Source organism: Lemur catta, chromosome 12, assembly GCF_020740605.2.
Source record: "Lemur catta isolate mLemCat1 chromosome 12, mLemCat1.pri, whole genome shotgun sequence".
Lineage (NCBI taxonomy): Eukaryota > Metazoa > Chordata > Mammalia > Primates > Lemuridae > Lemur > Lemur catta.
The window spans coordinates 33,828,058-33,850,281 of NC_059139.1; the positions used below are offsets into that span (position 1 = coordinate 33,828,058).

A 22,224-nucleotide genomic window follows, 5' to 3' on the forward strand; every position below is an offset into this window, starting at 1 on the left:
ATAAATTTCAATTTCTTATCCCGAAGAATCACAATAATTCCCCAAACTGAGTAACACATCGGAAAATTTGGTAGAGCTCAGCCAAAAATGACTAAACGAGAAAGAGATTAATAAAGATTCACAGCATGTCCACGAGTTTCCAAAGGATGTAATTCAAAGAGAATATAAAGGAAGAATTTATATTTCATAAAATCTATAGGGGGAAAGTTCTCTGAACATTTCCATACTGTATTCCAAGTAAGGTAAATTCAAGTTAAAACTCAACTGAATAAAACCAACTATAGCCAAATAGTAGCAGTTTCCTCCAGGCCTCTGCTTTTGTTCCAAACAACCCATTAAAAGAAAGAAAAATCCTTGCAACAGGATTCCAGTCTGACCCAAGAATATGCCAGTTTGACAAATTTTTGTTCATTTTTTGAGATTCCTTCCCTCTCTCTGTGACCAGAAGCAAAGAGAAAAGTTAAATAAAACAGAGAAACAAAACCGGTAAACTCTCATCAGAAGCAAAAGAACATTCCATAATATAACAGAAGTTAACAAAAGCTGAAATGACAAGTCAGGATAGGCACTATGTTCTATTTATTCGTTTACTTATTTACTTATTTTTATATTCAGTCCCTAACACAATGCCCAGCACCTACTAGATAGTCAACAAATGTATGCTGAATAACGAGTGAATGAACAAATAAACGCTAGGAGAAAAGAGAAGGCACAAAATGCTGGATACTTTTTAGCAAGTGAGAATCTTTCCAAAATATTTTACTTTTTTCCCCTTAAGGAAGGGATCCAGATTGGGGGTTAAGAAAGGGACCACTCCTTAGGGGTAATCCTTAAGGGGTAAAATGATGTCAGCACTATGGCAATAATATAGCATTTGAAATAATTACTGGGGTAGAATGAGTAACAGGGATTCCACAACCACCTAATATTGGTTGCCAACGTTTTTGCTACCCAATTTTACTCTACACATATTAACTTTGATTTGGCATAATGGTGATATCACATTCAGAGAATGCCAAGGGAACCATAACCCCCTCCCTCCCAAGAAAGCCAACATGGGCGCCCATGGGCTCCTGTTTGCATCTGCTATTAAGGACAGCTATAATTGGTATCTAGTGCAGAAAGGGAATCTACCTCCAATCTGTTTTTGGACATAGTTGGGTATTATTAGCAGGGTCCTAGCAAAAAAACAACACACTCAAATTAAGTATTCAAGAGAATTTAATGAAGGAACCATTTTGAAAGGTATAGGTAGGGTTTAGGGAAAGCAGCAAAGGATGGTGGCATACTCCCAGGCTAGCGATATTAGGAAGCCATTATCATTTCCAGGTATAAAGGAGCAAGTGAAGGATTGCCAGAACCTAGAAAGATCTGTAACTATTAATGGCTGGCAGAGAAGGCCATTGAATAGGGGTTGTAACTTATTCACAAAACACACAAAACAGAACGGTCCTGGTAACACAAAGCCTAGCAGGAGAGAACTGGCTCTTCCAGGGAGGCTGATGTCTCTCCCACTGAGCAAAGTCAACGAGAAACCAAAAAGGAGGGGCTCAAGTGATGTAGCCCTATAGAATGCTTCCCAGAGCACAGAGTGGAGAAAAGATCTGGAGAGGCAAATGGAGAACATGCAGCACAGAAAGGCAGTCTAAACGACTGTCACATAGCAAAACACAGGTACATGGAAAGAAAATTTTGTCAGTTCCATTTAAATCATCTAGATATCCTGAGGCTGCCTGCAAATAAGTCACAAACACAGGTACTTACTTGGTTTCCTACTGCCCTGTGTTGAGTTGGAGAAGGAAAAAAAAAGATTCTAAGAGTAATTCCAAGTAATTTATGACATTTCTGCATCTCTAAGAGTAAACAAACAAGCCATTTATCTATAATGAAGCAATCTAAGGCCCTTTTCTGTACTCAAAGGGCACCCATTCTAACCTCTTGTTTATTTGTATTATAACCTCTTGTTTATTTGTTTCTCCCTCATTAGACTCTGAGTCCCTTTAGGGCAGGGACTGTCTTACTCATCTTTGCATCCCGAAAACCTAAACATGGTACCAATGTACCATGGCTTTCAATCAATGTGCACTGAATAAATCAATGGTCTCAATGCCCATTAATTGGTACCCTAATGCTATGGTGCCTAAAATTCGAAATGACCCTTAGCAATTAAACACTAATAAGTTGTATTCAGGACATGGTTTAACGCATTGGACTAAACAGGCGTGGGGAACCTGCGGCCTTAAGGCCACGTGACCTTCCAGATCCTTAAGTGCGGCCTTTTATTAAAAGGATTTGTTCTGTAAAATTTGTATTCAGTCAAAAGGCCGCACTTAAGGATCTAGAAGGCTACATGTGGCTTTAATGCCACAGGTTTGCCACCCCTGGGCTAAAACATAGCCCCTTTCATAACAGCTCACCTCCATTCTCTGTAGAGCAGCTTTTCTTATATGTTCAGATGTGTACAGTCTTTCTTAGAATCATAGAACCAGTCATCAAAAGAGCCAGAGAAAGATGGCAAGACTATATGCTCCATTTCAGAAAGGAATCAAATATACATTATCTCTCAAAATTCTCATTCTTTTTCCAAGGCTTTACCTGAGCCACTGAAGTAACTAATAATTTGGGCATCTATATAGAGGAATTCATGTTTCACTAATGATAAAGATGACTTAGGAGTAGAAACATATACACACAGAGCATGTTTCATGATCACTTCGACAGACATCACTGTCAGTAAAATTATAACACATTCATGTAGCATCATCATATTAAAATGGATATACTGATGATGCTGGTATTTACAGAATTTGGAACATATTCACATTATAATTATGAATCACTTTCACATAACCCTGTACTTATGAAGTGCTTAATCATCTTTTTGTTGGTATAGTCAACTCTTACCTGTAGTTTCCTCACAGAAAAAGGAAAAAGTTAATACCAAGTTGATAACCCTCTTCAAACTACCATGATTTTAGACTGCCAATCTCCTGCTGTCAGTGAAATGAATAAAAACCAAATTCAATATGACGAAAGAAAGGTGAGTTTGATATAAAAAACATGTATCTTCCAAAAGTCAGCATGAAAATGTTTTGTCTCTCCTGCACCACTGTTCTCCTTCACTGCTATTTGTAATGGAGAGTTGATGTCGTTAAACCTAATATCATTTTATACAGCCAACTAAAATAAGTTAGTAAAATAAGTCATTTTCTATTTAGGAAAAGGAAATTCTAGGCTTATCTTTTTTTTAGGCTTATATTGATAATACACTCAATTACTTTAAAAGAAACTCCAATAATATGAAAATAGGTAAAATATAATGTCTCAAATAGATTGTCTTTTTGTAAGTCAAACTTAATGTGTAAGTCTCCAAAGCAGCTTTTTCCAAAACCACTGAAGACATTTAAAATCATAAACACAATTTTATCTTTTTGAGAGCCATCATATTGCTGCAACTGTCAGGTCAATGAAGCAATAAAATTACTCTAACCTATAGAGGATAATTATGTGATACCTGCATCATGTTGAAAATATAGGCTACAATCTATAATTTATAAAATTGTACTGCATATATTAATAGGTTCCTCCATTATACGTGAATTTTTTAAAAGAACACAGATTCTACCATATGGCTTTGTTTTTAATTATAGCTTCAACTACCTCAGAGCAGTATTATATTTCATCCCTCCTAATCAGTATTTGCTCTATATAAAACAACATCATGTTTTTCTTCTAACTTAATAATTCCCACAAGGTAGGAAGAGGGGAAGATGATATGTAATTCGGAAAATACACAATGTGGCAATGATGGAATAACATCCAACATATTAGAATTACCAAAATGACTTCCGATTTAACATTTTCTTCTCCTTTCACTATAAATGAAGTCTAACAAAGCTCCATTGACAGAGTACAAGTTAATATATTTTTTAATTCAACATCTCTACCAAAGGTAAATTTTTCATTGCAAATAAAGAAATTTGAATATATTCAATATAATAATTAATATGCCCTGACAGCTAAAAGGATTATTTGTGTTTTTATAAAGATAGTACTCCAAAATTGTGTTCCCCTTTCCTAAACTTGATTCCTTAAATTCACTGTGGAGGTAGGTACACAGGAAGTGTCTTGATAAACAATGAAGATGTTTCGCGGCTAGCAAAAAGAAATTTTTCAAGGAAAAAAAAAAAAACAGGTAACAGATTTCTAAGAATTCAACAAGACTGCAAGTGACTACAGCAGGAGTGGAATACTTACGAACCACTAGATAAAAAACGGGGGAATTTCTCATCACCGAGAAGCCATTATTATATGCAGACTTCCATCTAGGGTGCTAAAGCCACAGATCACCGACCCTGAGAAGTTGCCAGGACTACTACTACTTTGATTACTTAAACATGAGTAGCACTATCCAAACGTCCAGCAGGTCTTCTTGAGTTTTGTTTTGTTTTGTTTTTCCATAACATATGGAAAAACAGTTCACAACATAACTGCTTACACAATACATATAAAAAAAGGTGAAAGCCACTCCTTCCAGCGCCTATCCCTTATCCAGATGATTCCAATTCTTTCTCGTCAAAAAAAAAAAAAGAGGAGCAACTTGGCAACCAGAAGCTCCAGAACTGAACTCTTCCAATTAGGAAGACAGCGCCAAATTTGCTGCAGCCAAAGAATGTCTAGAGCTCCTTGCGGGGCTGTCACAGGAGACGGAAAGCTACACCACGGCAAGGTCTGTGCAGAGAAGGAAACAGGTCTGGAGTCCCCCCGCCAAAGAAGCAAGCTCCTCTAGACCTATAGGCAGAAACTTGGCATCCTTACCCCCATTTGCAACCTGACAATTTACAACCTGGCAACACCTTCTAATTAGGAACGTTCTAGCCTTTTATAGCTGAAAAATTAAACTGCTTCTCACAGTAAGATAAACCAGGCACTGGCGCCTGCTACTTACTGACAACTCCCAGAGCATCAAACCTCCAGTTCCGCCCCTGAACCTGATGAGCCAGTGACCAGGCTTCTCTACGGTAGAGAGAGTAGGAGCCCACCCCGCTCTGCTACAGTGGAATTGGAAACAGAGGACAGGAGCGAAGGACGGAGCGCAGAGGAGTGAACAGTGTCCAAGCAGGCTGGGCTCAGCGCACCGGCGGGCAACAGACAGCGGCGGCCACACGGGAGTCGGGGTGCAGGCTGCAAAGCGGGGTCCCCGGCTGCGGAAGTCGCCCCAGCGTCTCGCCCCGCAGCTGCGCGCGCGTCAGGCACACACCCCCCACGCCCGTCCGCGGTTCCGCGACTCTCCTGGGGACAGTCGCCCGCAACGATGCACGCCCTACCCCGGGCTCGCGCGCTCACGCCCCTCGGGCCGGCGGCGCGTACGTACCCAGCAACACGCAGAGAACATCGAGGGCCACGTACGGCAGCCGCGTCTTGTCAAACATGGTCTTGGCCGGGGCTGCCCAGCGCGGGCGGTGGACTGAGCTGCGGGCCGGCGGCCGAGGCCCTCGATTCTCGAGCCTGGGCCAGGGGCTGGCGACGGCCCCGAGCTACGGTTCCTCCCAGCCGGAGGAGAGCAGCCGAAGGCAGACCGGGACCAGGAGGTGCTCCCACCGCCGGCAATGGCGCCCAGGACCCCTCCCCTCACAGCCCCCGCAAACAGTCAGGGCCGAGACGCTCGCGTGCCAGGCGCGGCAGCTCTGTCGCCTCAGGCCCTCCGCGGTCGTCCCTGGGCCGCCCCGGCTGCTCGCCGTCCGGATCCCGGCGCCCTCTCCAACAGGCGGGGCGTCAGGCTCGTGCTTTAAGGATGCGGACCGGTAGGGAGGAGGCACACGGGCTCCGGCCCCTCCCGCGGGTCAGCGCGGGACCGGCCAGCGCGCGGCCTCGCGGACTGCGGGAGCACCGCAGGGGCGGGGCCGGGGCACCCCGGCCGGGGCGGGCAGCCAATCAGCGCCGCCGGCCCCGCCCCGCCGGCCCTGCCGAGCGCGCCCTGAGTCAGGCACAGGCCGAGCTGAGGGGCGGGGCGCGGGGGCGCCTCCGGTTACGAGCGAGTGGGTTTTGCCCGCGACCTGCGCCCCTCCGGCGGCCTCCGAACTCGGCCTCCTTATCCCCACCTGCTAGGCATTGCTGCCTTCAACGGAGAGGCAGGCCCCCTCCCCACGAACCTGGAGCACCGACTGCCTGCCACTCCCCTCCTCCTCCAAGGGGATCAAGGGGATCGGTGATAAAAGAGGGATTCTTACTACAGAGTTTAAGGGGGGGAAAAAAGGTCAGAGTAGGCAGTAACAGACTCTCCCCTTGACTAAACTTTGGTTAGGTCCCTCTGAGACCTCTTCTCGACTGGGCCTCAACATTGACTTTCCTGTGTACTGGCTGAGCCCAGTTTTAGCAAGAATCATGCTAAGTCATCTATTCTCAACATCTGATCACCCTTGATATTTGATACCTGATCAAATTTCTAATACATCACCTTTGATGTAGAAGTCCTTGGCCTGCCTTTAGTAAGAATCCCCCTGCCCTTGATGTCGTTTTTTAAGAAATTTTCTATCCACTTACACTCACCTACGCGCACACACACACTGCTTGTTTCTTGGCTATAAATCCCCACCTGTCTTCACTCTATTCTGAGTTGAGCTCAATTTCTCTCCCCTGTTGTAATAGTCATGAGCCCTATTGCAAGAGTCGTGAATAAAGCCTTCATTGTGGATTAACAAATGTCGGAATAATTTTTCTTTACCAGCAACAAACACTTCCCCTCCCCCAAGAGGACCGTAGAGCAGATTTAGTAATCTCAGCCTCCAAATCTGTAAAATAGGGGTGTTAAAATAATGCTTGCTCTATGTTCCAGTCAAGAGGAAGTAGTGAAGCCCAGAACAGACAATATGAACGTTGCATTATAGGGTTAAACCCTCTACACATGTTAACAAATGGTATTTTTCCTTCTTATTCATAAGTTACCTTCTTATATAAGGCTGTAAAAGCACAAATCACAAAATGCACCTACTACTTCCCAGACTTTTCCTGCATAGCAACCTTAAAGCCAATGGAGAGATAACAGTAAACTCAGGGAGTCTGAAGATATAGCCCCAAGTGATCCCCCACAACAAAAAAATATTGAAAGGATGTTTGTTTTCCTTGCATGTAAATTTTGGATTTTACCTTTTGTTTGAATAACTTCTAAAACCTTTTGACAATTTACACCCGAGAAAGATGTGGCTTCGCTTACTTCAGAGTCATAAGGACCCCAGATTGCAAGGCCACAATAAATTGAAAATACTTGTGATAATCTAAGTATTAGGTATTCATTAAATAAATTATTGAGCACCTACTGTGTGCCAGGTACAGTCTAGGCTCAGTGTCTTATTTAAACAGCTTTTGAAATAAACATTTACTTTTAAAGTTCTTTTTCAAAAGTCAGCATTCAAAAAACTTTCAATTAATGATTTTGTTTATTCACTCATTCATTCATTCAGCATTTACTGAGTCCCCAGTATATACTAGACCTGATGCTCAGCTGTGGAGAGGCCAAAATAAGCAGGAGAAGGTCTGCCCTCCAGGAGCCTGAAGCCCAGTTAGGAAGTATGTAATTAAATGAATATTGTGATAGAAGTGTGTTGGTGTACAGCAGGCACACAAAGCAAAGAGTGGGGTTTTTACCTGGGAGCTCTGGAAAGACTTCATGGGGAGGTAATATTTATATTCTTCCTGCCCCTCTCCCACACCCACAGACATTTTCTTAGGTGAGAAGGAAGTAAACAGTTTATACATCAACAGGTTTTTTGACCTTGGGAGGAGATTACATATAGCTTTAAAAATAGACTAAGAAACCAAAGTCCATTAAAATGCATTGTCATTTCCATTTTTTTTAAATGGGACCTGTGCTATGTACAGATTATAAACAAATTCATAAGTCCTCATTTGAGGAAAGAATTACTAATAAATATTTTGTTTCAAGGTGGGGAGTTTTTGTTTCTTTTGGGGAGATTTTGTTTCTTTTGGTTTGTTGTCATGATTGGATTCTGTTGTGATCCTGGGAATTGAGAATGAGCGAAATAACTTTGAAATGGTGGTGAAAATAATGAAAAAGGAAACACTGATTGAATAGTGACACCATTACCATCCCCTGGAAGGCAGATACGAATGTGTTCCAGGACTAAACATGAAACCTAAGAGGCTTCTTTAAATGCTTAACAAAGTGTACTTGGACCTGTATCTTTCTCCACATAATACAGGCATCAAATGAAAGCACAGTAGGGTGGGCTTGGGAATAATAGTCCTGAAGGTTCCCTGAAGAAGGGAGAAACTGATTTCCTCTGTTCTGTCATTACTAAACTTCTTGAACACTAGTCTGTGATCTACATACTGCATTTCCATTTTCTCTTTAAATACCTCTGTCCCCACTCCGTGCGTGCACTACTCTTTAACAAGATATTGGGAAGTCTCCGTCTCTTCATTCTAACAGTGCTCCCTGTCTCAGCTACTTATTTATTTCATAAAATGTCTGCAAAGTAATAAGACTCAATTCCTCTAGGGTATTTGTATTTCCATGTGCATATGTCCTTTCTCCCGAAATGGACTGAAGCAAATATAGTTTTTATTATGCTCAAATCACACTGTAAAACTAAAACAACCAAAAATGTAAATGTCTGGTTTCCCAGTGCATATGCTCCAAAAAGAAAATTTCACTTTATGGTGTATTACAATTTTTTTACACTTATTGTGAAAGCCATTTGTTTCTTACCTTATTAAAGTTTCTATGATATAGTATTTTATAAATATATAACATATAAGTGAATTATGAAGCATAATAAAATAACTATTAATTGAACTCAACTGAACACCTAGATCATTACCGTATCATTGAATCCACCTATGTTTTCTTAGCCACTTATTCCCTGGTTCAAAAAAGGTAACCATTATCCTGAATCTTGTGTTTATATTTTCCTTGCTTTGTTTTTTTCCTATGGTTCAACCACATGTGTATGTATCTCTAAAAATATATATTGTTTAGTTTGCTTGTTTTTTAGCTTGTAAAAATATTATGTCATATGTGTAGTCTTCCACTCTTGATTTTTTTCACCCAATTATATTACTTACATTCATTCCTGTTGCTGCAGTTGTAGGTCTATCATACGAATATATCAATCACATTATTCATTTTCCTGACAATGGTCATCTGGGTTCTTTCCACTTTTGCAAATAATGCTGCTGTGAATATTCATGTACATGTCTGCTGTGTGGAATTACTATCTGCATCATGGAGTATGCCCACATTCAACTTCAAGAGATAATCCCAGATTGTATTCCTAAATGGTTATACCATTTCATCCCCACTCCTACAACTAGTAGATAAGACTCTACAGTCTTATCAACACAATATTTTGAGACTTCTTAATTATTTAGTGGGTATCCTGTATATCTCAATGTAATCCTAATTTGTATTTCCCTGATCACTAATGTAGTTGGACATCTTTTCCTAAATTTTTTTTTTTACAATATCACCTTTACATTCAATTTTTTCATAAATTTATTTACCAAAATATTTCCTCTTCTATTAACTGCCTTTTCGTGTCCTTTGCCATTTTTCTATTGGGTTGTTTATCTTACTCTTATTATTAATAAATTATAGAAGTTCTTTAGATAATCTCAATAGTAATTGTTTTATAAATTTTTTCTCACAATTTGTGGGGCTTGTTATTTCACTTCCTTTATGAGCAGCTATGTAACAGAGTTCTTATAAATGTAATGTAAGCAGAAGTCTACTGGCAGGTTTCTGTAAAAGTTTTTGCTTTCCTGACCAAATGAAAAGACTGGCTTCGCCTCCCTTTCCTTTCTACCTGCTTTGAACATGGACATGATCACTAGAGATACAGCAGCTATCTTGTGATCATGAGGGAAAGACCAAGAAAAGCAATGTCACTGGTCTTTATGATATTGAACTACTACTAAAACAGCCAGCAACTGATTACCTCCAGATTTCCTCTTATGTGAAAAAAAAAATTGTATTTAAGCCTAAAGTATTCACAACAGATACAAGGTTTAAGAGTACTAAATATTCAGAACAGATGCTTTCATTTCTATTTCTGAGAAATTTCATGTCAGTATTCCAAGAAAACCTTTTACTTAAGCTAGCTTAATTGAATTTCTGGTCCTTGAAACCTCAAAACCCTGAATAAAACAATTTGAGTAGATAGAAAAGAGTGGTGAAGGGGAATAAACTTTGAAGATTGAGCAATGATTAAAGCACAGAGGAGGCAAAACAAATGGCATTTTCTGAAGTCTTTGAGTAGGAAATATAAAATGGGCCTTAAGGAAGATAAGATTGATTCTGGTAGGTAGGTTGTAACAGTTTGTAGCTAAAAAGTATGTCTAGATACAAAGAAAAATCGCTGAAAATAGGTAATGACGTGCTAAAAATAGTCCTCAAAGCAAGTAATCTGGTAGTGACAGGAAGTCATAACCTCTGCAGTAGACTGTATGTAAAGGTTAGTAAACTTTATTTTGTAAATCAGATTATCTAGATTCTCGTCCTTTTCTATGTTTATTTCCATTTTACCTTCTATCTTTTCTAAAATCTTGTTTATGGCATCCAGCCCTTTTTCAGCTTTGCTACAGGATACTAAGGGAAAGTCTCCGGTTAACACTTGAGCCAATCTACAAGTGTGAGGAACTTAGTTGCAATCTTTAGTGAAAAACCACAAAAAGGAAGTGAGTGTCTAGGATCAGATTTGGGGGCCTGTGGATGGGTAATCCGGTTCTACCAAGATACTCTCCTTGCACCAAGACTCTCCTTCACTGTCAAGCTTGGAGTCTGAGTTTTATGTTGTTGTGTTTTAGGAAGGCAGTATTTTCTTAATAGTCTTATTGTAATGATCAAATACAAAAATTTAGGAGCACTTTCCTACCAGATGTCTGACATATGCAAACACACAATCCATATTTTTTCAAAAACAGTATTGGGTTGAGTGGGTGGTAGGTGATTTCCTACCGTGGTTCCCTAATCTACCAAAGCAATGGGGTTGGTTTGTCGTGACTTGTTCTTAGTAAATCCACATCTGGCCCTGATGATCACCACTTCCTTTCTCTAGGATGCTCACAAATTATTTCTTTAACAATCTCTTTTAAAAATATATCACCAGAGATATATAAGTTAATTGCCTATAAAATATCTATAGTCTTAAAGACATCACATATATTTTTTTCTTTTAAAAAAATCTTGCAAAGCCGGGCGCGGTGGCTCATGCCTGTAATCCTAGCCCTCTGGGAGGCCGAGGTGGGTGGATCGCTCGAGGTCAGGAGTTCGAGACCAGCCTGAGCAAGAGTGAGACCCCGTCTCTACTAAAAATAGAAAGAAATTATCTGGCCAACTAAAAATATATATAGAAAAAATTAGCCGAGCATGGTGGCACATGCCTGTAGTCCCAGCTACTCGGGAGGCTGAGGCAGTAGGATCACTTAAGCCCAGGAGTTTGAGGTTGCTGTGAGCGAGGCTGACGCCACGGCACTCACTCTAGCCCGGGCAAAAAAAAAAAAAAATCTTGCAAAGGCTGGGTGCCATGGGGCAAACCTGTAGTCCCAGCTACTTGGGAGGCCAAGGAAGGAGGATCCCTTGGACCGAGGAATTCAAGTCCAGCCTGGGCAACAGGGCAAGACCCAGTCTCTTTAAAAAAAAATCTTGGGTAGGATTGCCATCCAGTTACTGGTCCCTAATCAGAATCCACCTTCCTTACCTGTTTTAGAGATCATAATAAAATGTGCCCTCCTGTCATCCTCCAACTTGTTTTCTGTGCATGACCCCCCTGTTTGTGTTCCTCTCACATTGTACTCACCCCTCTCCTAGTGTTCGTCCTTGTGTTGGTATCTCTGGTTAATGGATCTCCTGAAGTGAAGGGAACAGATGATCTTCACCTTGTAGAGTTGTACTTGGCAAAATGAAGGCACGTTAAAAAAATTGCTTTAGTAAATGAATGAATGAGAAAAAGAAAAACAGAAGTTCAGACAAGAGTCAAGCTGCGCCCACGCTCTTTTTATTGTTGTTTTTCTAGCTCTTTCCTCCCGCACTTAAGCTTGTCTGGGGGTAGAAGTGGGAAGTAGGGTTAATTCTCCTGTATAGATCCATGACAGCCCTTTAGAAGCACTTTTCTGTGTCCTTAATAATGTGAACTGCTTTTTTTTTTAGAGACAGGATCTCACTGTTGCCTAGGTTGGAGTTCAGTGGCCTGATCGCGGCTCATTGTAATGTCAAATTCCAGGGCTCAAACAATCCTCCTGCCTCAGCTCCCAAGTAGCTGGGACTACAGGCCCATACCACCATACCCAGCTAATTTTTTTATTTTTTGTAGAGATAGGGTCTCACTATGTTGCCTAGGCTGTTCTTGAACTCCTGGCCTCAAGTGATCCTCCTGCCTTGGCCTCCCAAAGTGCTGGAATTATAGTCATGAGCCACTGCACCCAGCCTGTGAATTGCATTTAGAAGTGGATCTTTCCCCTTCTAAGTGACTGAGTTATGGAATACTCCCAATGGGACTGCAGAGGAATCTTCCAGGGCCACTGGACCTTTCTTCCTCATCAAGATCAGAGTGAGAAATACATGTTTAAGAACTTCCTAACCCTCACAACGACCTTCCCTTTCAGAGTTTCTCACACAAAAAATTTCATTTAACTTTCCTTTGGATTCTTAAAACTCTGCCTTTGAAAAGCCTATGACGATGATACTCAAACTTTGCACATGGGAATCATCTGGGACATTAGTTAAACATATAATATCCCAGCCCCAACCCGGAGATTCTGATTCAGAAGCTGGGATGGAACCCAAGCATTGTTTTCTTATTATATTTAACAAATTCCCCAGGAGATTCTGTTGCCCATCAGAATTTGAGAACCTCAGGTCTAGTCAGCCCACATTTTCACTCTTCAGACACATTTAATAAAATATAATCACTTTCTTCAAAGTAATTACTACACATTAAGACTGCAGCACTACATAGTAATTAACACCTGGGCTCAGGAACCAAGCTCTCGAATTCACTGAATACCCTTGGGCAAATTACTTAGAACTTTCTGTGCACCAGTTTTCTTACTTGCAAAATGAAAATGATAATAATAATACCTACCTCATAGGTTTGTTGTGAAGATTACATGAGCTGATAGCAAGGTGCTGAGGCACATAGGAGGTGCTCAATAGATGGTGAACATTATTATTCAAAGATTCCTGTCACTTCCACATCAGCACCAGGTTGATGGTTTGTCCTATTAACCTTGGGCCTAGGGATAGTATTCAGGGACCCAACAAATCCTCTGCAATTGCATATTAAATTCTATGTTTATGCATTTTGCTGTGAACTGGCTCTATCGCTCTTCCCAGATTCTCTAACAGGGTCTCCGACACCATACTGAGCTCTAGAACCTCGCTCCTGAAAACGTGCCCTGGACTAGCAGCACCTGTATTAATGAAGGCTTCTTAGAAATGCAGACTCTCAGACTCCACTCCGAATCTACTGAATCAAAAACTGCATTTGATACAGGATCCCAGGTGATTTCTATACACATTACCTTTTGAGAAGCACTCATCCAGAAATTTCCCAAAGTTCCCTAATGAAAAGAATCACCTGGAATGCTTGTTAAGTATGCAGATTATCCAGAATATTTCTTGGAAATTCTGATTCATTAAATCTGGCAATTTAAAAAATTACTGTAGGTTAGTTTTATACAGCAGGTCCTTGAACGACATCGTTTCATTCACATCATTTCATTATAACCTTGATGAGAAACAAAATCAATACCCAGCTGGGCCCACTGTCTGTGTGGAGTCTGCATGTCCTCCACATGTCTGCCTGGGTTTGCCCTGGGTACTCTGCTTTCTTCCCATATCCCAAAGATGTGCACCTTAGAATCATTGGTGTGTCTACACGGTCCCAGTGTGAGTGTGGGGTATACGAACCCCTGAAATGGGTTGTTGTCCTGGCCAGGGCTGGTTCCTGCCATGCGCCCTGAGCTGGTGGGACAGGCTCCAGCCATCCTTGACCCTGAACTGGACTAACCAGGTTGGAAAATAAATGAATGTAAATTATTATAAAATAAAAATTCAAGTCCACAATAGTCATACAAATGCACAACAACAAACAATGTGGTACAAAAGCGCTCAGCAAGCCCACCATCTTTGTGATTTTTGAACTGCATCGTGGTAGGAGGTGCTCCTTACAATTTCGTTTTGCAAACATTTATTCCCTGATTGAACCCACCACCACTACGACCGCTGTCACTCACTGACTGACCAAATATTGGGTAAATCATTATCTTAGTTGTTTTTATTAATCTTTCTTAAAGGTATGTATAGCTCACAGTTATTTCAATGTTTAATATTGGAAGTGTTTTGGTCTTTATTTAGAAGTTTGAAGATGTTTTTGAATGCCATAGGAACTTAACTATTATTTATATCAATTAGCCTGTGGTAAAATTGGTTTCCCTATATGTTGTCTTGCTTAAAGTTGCAGTTTCCAAGAACCTATCAATGTCAGTAAGTGGGACTTACTGTATTTAGAAAAAGAAACACTATTCTCAAACAAAATCTGTCTAAGGGCTAGGCACAGTGGCTCATGCCTGTAATCCCAGCAATTTGGGAGGCTGAGGCAGGAAGATCATCTGAGCCCAAGAGTTCAATGCTGCGGTAGAGCTATGATCGGGCCATTGCACTCCAGCCTGGGCAATAGAGTAAGACCCCATCTCAAAAAAAAAAAATAATAATAATCTGTCCATAGCTGAAAAGCCTTCTGCAGCAGCCTTTTCCTCCTTTGCATACAAACTTGTATTTATTTTACAATGCTTGACATACCTTACCTATATTCAAATCATGATACTGTAGACCCCAGTATTCTCCACATAAGGTAGAAAACTCAATGAAAGCAAGAATTTTTTTCACTTATCTTTGTGTGCCCAACACAATGTAAAACTTACCCATAGTAGGGACTCAGGAAACAGTTATTTGGATCACTCGATGTTCTTGATCAAAAGGATGTGTTGCCATTTAGTAGTCTAGACAGCTGAGAAGTATGAAGCCTGGAAAAGTTGTGATTTAAAGGAGGAAAAACAGTAAACAAATTAAGTACAAACTCTGTACCAGAAACCCTGTTAAGCATCTTACGTCCTTTCTCTCTCAATGAAGAATGGCTTAGAGAAGTTAATCAATTTGCCTGCTCAAGGTGACATAGCAAAGTCATTGGCAGAGCCATGATTCAAAACCTGGTCTATCTGACCACGTCATGCCAGGGTGGGAGAAATACAAGGCAGAAATTACCAGGCAAAGAGTGAATAATGGAAGCAAGTGAAGCAGATATCAAGCATGGTCAAAAACATGCCATGTCAGGAAAACAAGAGCTAGAGCCAAAAGTTTGGAAGCCTCTCATTGACAATGGCCAGAAAGTGACAATCTAGGACCATCGCAGGGAAGGAAGTTTAATATGAAGAAAAGATGAGTGTGGGTTTAGGAACATCGAAAGTCCTGTCTCTTGGCTAAGAGAAATGTACATATCCTCCCTCGCTTGCCCTACCACCCTTCACCCTCCCAAATGAGGTTTGCTGTTATGGGCAGGTCAAATGCAAGGGCATACAGTGAGCCAGGTTTTCTTGGCTGGGTACATTTCTTCATCCATCAGGCTACCAAGGTGAAACAGGGCCACAGGCTGCTTTCCCTGGGGGGAGCCCCACCATCTGCTGGTCTCTTTGCTTCACTCATTGGCCCCCTGCTGCCTTGTCTTCCCAAACAGTGGGTAAGGTAAGAGAGGCAAGCACTACATTGGCTTAGGAGAATGTCCAGCCATCTCTCTGTGGTCTCCTTTTTCTCTTTTCTGCTTTCTTTTCCATTTGGCTAGTGAAGTTATGCTATAGACTGAATATTTGTGTCCCTCCAAAATTTATATGTTGAAATCATAATCCCCATTGTGATGGTATTAGGAGGTAAGACCTTTATTTAGGAGGTAATTAGCTCATGAGGGTAGAGCCCTCATGAATGAGATTAGTGCCTTTATAAGAGGCCACAGAGAGTTGCCTTGTCCCTTCTGCCATGTGAGGACTCAGCACGAAGATGATTGTCTATGACTCAGGAAACACACCCTCACCAGACACCAAATCTGCTGGAATCTCAGTCTTGGACTTCTCAGCCTCCAGCGCAGTGAGAACTAAACCTCTGTTGCTTGGAAGCCACCCCATTTATAACCTTTGTTACAGCAGCCCGAATGGACCAAAGAGAGGTGAGATGGAGTCCAGAAGCCTCTCCTAAAAAGAGATGTCCTTTTGACTCATTTGGAAAACCAAGTGGGAACTGCTTGCAAAACTTTTACTCCCAGGCTTTAAGATCCTGCTGGTCTGAAAGTCTTAGTACCTATCAGAAGGATGTTTTCACCTGGAAACTTCTTCAATTGAATTGAAATCTAAGACTGCTCCAGGCCATTTTGGGCTCTCGCTGCCATCAAAGCAGCCAGGCACAGAGAGGTATCCCAGAGTTGACACTCCTTGGTAGCTGTGATGATGATAAAGGCAAAGGAAATACGAAGGGGGTTTATGGGAAGGAAATCATAAATACCAGCTGTGTCTGGCTGCAGAAATAAGGACCACTGCCTTCATCTGTACTTAATAATTAGTAAAGTTGCTATTGTTAGTATATAAATGTTGTGTTTTTCTCCCCCTCCCAGTATTGTATATAGCAGGGGTCCCCAACCTATAGTGAGTTGTATAATTATTTCATTATATATTACATTGTAATAATAATAGGAATAAAGTGCACAATAAATGTAATGTGCTTGAATCATCCTGAAACCATCCCCCCACCCCATGGAAAATTTTCTACCATGAAAATGGTCCCTGGTACCAAAAAGTTTGGGGACCACTGGTATATAGGATATGTTAAAGTGGTTAAATTTTTTGTGAGCCTATCAGTAGGAGAATGGTGAGGAATAACAGCAGAACTAGAGGAAAAGCAGACAACAGCTTCATTTTGAGCCTGAGATGCAGCTTTTAACCTTTGGATGCCATAGCAGGACTTGCCTTTGGTTGTGACCCTGCTGGGGGAAACCAGAGTATGTTTGTGATGCATGTAATAGTTGGCTTATGTCAGAAGGGGATGAAGAGTGTTCCTTCCTGCCCAGGAAAGGAAAGAATGTTCTGTGCAATCATAAAACCTTCCTAGTGCTTGCTAGTTCTACTAGTATCCTACTGCCTGTTTAGAAAAAAAAATATCCATAAGCTTGGAGGGGAAATGAACGTGGCCACCCTGGTAGCCACAGATGATTAGACTGGATTACCCACCAGTGACTCCCCACAGCATGACGGTGACTGATGAATCCAAAAGATCCTCCCTACTCAGGGAATTTGAAGTTAAGAGTTAAAAAAACAGAAAGAAAGATTACATAGACTGTAGAAAAGGAAAAGAGAAAGTAGTTGGTACTTAGACTGCTTCAAATCCCAAATGCTTTTCGCTTCCTATCCACATGCATCCTTGCAATAAATCCCTTTGTATTTTCTAGCAGGCTTGAGTGAATCTGTGCACCTAGCTATGCAAAAGGCCTAACATATGCTGCTAAATACCTAAGTAACTTTTAAAATGCAACATTTGGTACATATGAAGGAACATTTGTAGCATGGGTAAATTATAAAGCATAACAAAATAAACACCAAAGGATTACCACCCCACATAAGATCTAAAACATCTCCAACACTGTTGAAGTTACTTGGGTGTTCCTCTTCAATCTCACATTCCTGGCCTGCTGCATTTTTCACTCCCACCAACCCAGGGGTGACACTATTCTGAATTTTGTCTTTTTTGGTTCCTTTCATTTAAAAGGCTTTACCACATACTTGTCCCCCTAGTCAATATCTGACATGTTTTGAGCTTTATAAAAACAGTATCATACCATATACACTAGTAAGTGAGGATTTGCTATTTCACTCATTGTTTCTAATGCTTATTCATGTTGTTGCCTATTGCTATAGATAAATGATTTTCACTGGTGGACAAATTTCTGGTTGTATGAATATGCTACCCTTTACTTATCCGTTCACTTATCAGTAGGTATCTGGATGGCTTTCAGGTTTTTTGGCATTTCAAAAAATGTACCTGTGAATATTCTTGTACGTGTTTCCTCGTGCACTTAGGCAGGAGTATCCCTAGAGCACTTAACAGGAGTGGGATTGCTAGCATATTATGGAAAACTGATAATGGGCCCCCCAGATATGTCCACATCCTAATCCCCCAAACCTGTGACCGTTACTTATATGGAAAAAAAACCTTTGAAGGTATGATCAAGTGAGGATTTGAGATAGGGAGATTATCCTGGATTATCTGGGTAGTCTGTAATTATAATCACAAGTGTACTTTTAAGTGGGAGATTTGACTCCAAACAGAAGAGAAGAAAGCAAGGTGCGCTGCCAACACACTAATTTCAGCCCTGTGAAACTGCTTCAGGACTTCTGGTCTCCAGAACTGTGAGAGAATAAGTGTCTATTGTTTTAAGCCACCAAGTTGTGATAATTTGTTACAGCAGCCATAGGAAGCTAATACAGATATGCATATGTTCTACTTTAGAAAATCATGCCAAATAATTTTCAACCAAAATTTGCAAGTATCTGTAATTGATGATGTGTCAATGCTGTATCAAATATTAGTTCCAGTGGTGATTCCAGAATTCCTTTATAGGGGTGGCGATGTAGGTTAGCAAACTTGAAGCTGTGTTTACATAACACTCTAAAAAACAATTGGGAAAAAAGTCATCAAAAGTCTCTGTCAGAGAATGTGCATGGAAAGAGCAGGTCATCATTGACTGGTACACTCCCAAGTTGCTACTTTGCAGGCTCGCTAATAACAACCAAGTTCTTTGCTTGGTTATATTACTCTTTTGATGTTGGAGACCTTGAAGAGATCATATTTTGGGCCCCAAGTCAGGGAGGTATAACCAGTTCTCAGATACATGAACAGATTTTTGGGATCATTGCCATGCCATATGCTTACTTGAATGATCTCCCAATTTATGAAGGTATTTTTGTTGTCCAACCAAGAACAGGTTTATATAGGAGCATTGCCCTGGCTTCTGTACCTTGCAGAAACAGCATTTCTTTTTATGACAGAACCCCCAAAGACAGTGAAGGCGTTGAACTAAAGATAAACCTTTTGTGCCCTTTTCTCCTTGCATATCTGATTTGATTCAGTACAGTTCAAAACTCTCAATCTTGCCAAATCTCCAACATTCTGGGATCATTGCTGCCGCTACTACTGATAGTAGCAACTCATAAGAGATGAATGCATGAGGTTTTTTTTTTAAATGTTGCCTTTCCAACTGAAAATCAGGAGAAGAAAGGTATATTAGTGTTCTATTGCTGCTACAACAAATTACCATCAACTTTGTGGCTTAAAACAATACAAATTTATTACCTTGCAGTTCTGTAGATCAGAAGTCCAACATGTGTCTCACTGGCCTAAAATCAAGGTGTTGGCAGGACTGCATTCCTTTCTGGAAGATCTAGGGGAGACTCTTTCTCTTTGCCTTCTCAAGCTTCAAAGGCTGCCCACATTCCTTGGCTCATGACCTTCCTCCATCTTCAAAGCCAGCAATGTGGCATCTCTCTGGCCATTCTTCCATAGTCACATCTTTCTCTGACCACCCAGTTTTAAGGACACATGTGATTTGGGATTTGGCTTACCCAGATATTCCAGGATAATCTCTTCTTCTCAAGGCCCTGAATTTAATCGCATCTGCAGAATCCCTTTTACCATCTAGAATAACACAGTCACATGTTCAAGTAATTAGGACATAGGTGTCTTTGGGGGGACATTATTCTGCCTATCACAGGAGGTTTGTTTAAAGAGGGAAATACGGGACAAATGTGATGCTTATGTAGCTGCTGGTGTTATAGACATACAAGCCACATAAGCTGCTGTTGTTCAGCAGGCCCATTAGAACATTGGAAAGCATAACAAATAAATTTTGCGTACATTTCAAATTAATATCACTGGAAGTATATAGTTTGTACTCAATATCAGTGCAATATCCTAATATCAATGGAATTGTATATATGTACTTCTTTCTCTCAGTATTTTTTTTGTGAGATCCATCCACGTGTTGCTTGTAGCTGTAAATTATTCATTCTCGTTGTAGAGTTTTCTATATTCTATGAATACACCACAATTTATTTTTCCATTCTATTTCTGTGGGCACTTGGAGAGTTTCCAAGTTTGGGGCTGTTATGCATAGTCCTGCCATAAACATTGTTGCCCATGTCTTTTGGTGAACATATGAACATATTTCTGTTGAGTTATACTTAGAAGGGATATTGCTGGGTCATAAGTTATGGGTATGTTCAGCTTTAGTAGATATTACCAAACAATTTGCAAAGTGTTTGTACCACTCCTACCAGCAATGTATGAAGATTCCAGTTATTCCACATCCTCACCAATACTTTTTTCTTGATAGCCTACCTTTTTCTTTATGGACATACTGGTGGGTATGTAGAGGCATTTCATTATGGCTCTGATTTGCATTTCCCTAATAACTAATGAAGCTGAGCACCTTTTAATATATTTACTAGCCACTTGGGTAGCCTCTTTTATGCAATGTCTACACAATTCTTTCACACATTTTCTATTTAGTTGTTTATCTTTTTCTTATAGGTTTTTAGGAGGTCCTAATATATTCTGGAAACAAACTCTTTGTTGAATGTATCAGTTAGTTGTATATTGATGAACAGAAGTACTTAATTTTAATATAGACCAAACCAATTTGTTAATTTTCCCCTTAATAGTTAGCACTTTTCTATTCTTTCTTTTTTAAAAAAATCTTTTTCTTATATTTCAACTTTAACTTTGCATTTTAAAAAAGGATAGACTGGCTCACACCTATAATCCCAGCACTTTGGGAGGCCAGGGTGGGAGGATTGCTTGAGGCCAGGAGTTTGAGACCAGCCTGGGCAACATAGAGAGACCCCATCTCTATAAAAAGTAAAAAAATTAGCCAGGTGTGGTGGCAGATGCCTGTAGTCCAGCTACACAGAAGGCTGAGGCAGGAGGATCCCTAAGCCCAGGAGTTGGAGGCTGCAGTGAGCTATGATCAGGCCACTGCACTCCAGCCTGGGCAGCAGAGCAAGACCCTGTCTCTAATTAAAAAAAAAAATAAGTAAAGAAATAAAAAGGATGAATGCTTATATTTTTAAATATATGGAAATTAAAAAGAAAAAACTGACCATAATTCAATACCCCAAAGACAAAGACAATTAATATTTTGTAAACTTTTAATTTTTCATGTAAAAAATTACATATCCTAGTTATTGAATGAGACTACATGGGAAACTTGACTTCACAGAATTTTAATAAATAAAAAATTTACTATACACTAAAATTAACTCATTAATATCAATGCATTTTGATTTTTCCTGAGTCTTAATTGTTCTCACAGTAAACTAGATTTTCACTTTCCTAGGAATGTGAACATTTTACTACAAAACTGTGGTAGAAATCTAATGTAACAAGTATCTGACATTGCTTATCTCATTAACATGTATTTGTTGCAAAAGTAAACTATTGACTAATGCTCATTGCCAGGTAGATAAAAATAAATTCGTTGTTCATAGGCCTGGTTTTCTCGTTTGAAAAAACCCTGACTTAATTCCAAGAAGATATTGTCCAGTTCAAAAAAATTCCTGGGTGCACAAAAATAAAAATAAATAGCTGTAGAAAAATAAACTTTCATTTCCTTTTCATGCCAGAAATATTCACAGCATAGATGAAAAAGAATCTCTTTCAAATTCTTCCCCCTAAATCTGATCAGATAGTTTCCCTTGTAAACTATGCACCCCTAATCAATGAATATTTATTAGGCATCTGTTATGTGCTAGACAATCCAGTAGTATTGTTTCCAGAAGACATCATATGCCTGTGGCCTTTTTTGAAGTCCACAGGATGTAGCCTATGGTGGGGGGGGGGCACTAAGGTTAATTGAACATTTGGAGAGTCCTGAGGCATAAACCCAAGGGCCTCACCCCATGACTGGGGCTCTCCCTGCCTTGTTCTTGCCAGTCCTACCTGCCCAGGACTGATTGGAGGCCCCACCTAGGTAGTTCTGTGACTCCTATGACCTGTATCAGCCAAAATCCAACAAGAAAAACAGAACTTGTTCTGAGGATTTAGAATAGACAAAATTTAATGAAGGGATTTGGTGACATGGGTGATGGAGTAGCTGAGAAGCCTATGTTAAAGCA

At 40.4% G+C, this 22,224-nt stretch overlaps 1 protein-coding gene across 2 annotated transcripts in view; it reads right to left on the reverse strand.

Annotated features, from left to right (window-relative positions):
• The window catches only part of PLPP1 (phospholipid phosphatase 1), an 87,200-nt gene extending 81,328 nt beyond the window's left edge, over nucleotides 1-5,872 (reverse strand). For both annotated transcript variants that reach the window (XM_045565657.1, XM_045565656.1), the window contains exon 1: nucleotides 5,375-5,872. In XM_045565657.1, the coding sequence (XP_045421613.1) occupies nucleotides 5,375-5,432 (58 nt within the window). In that variant the 5' untranslated portion in view covers nucleotides 5,433-5,872. The remainder of the gene's footprint in view (nucleotides 1-5,374) is intronic.
• Nucleotides 5,873-22,224: the final 16,352 nt, after the last annotated feature.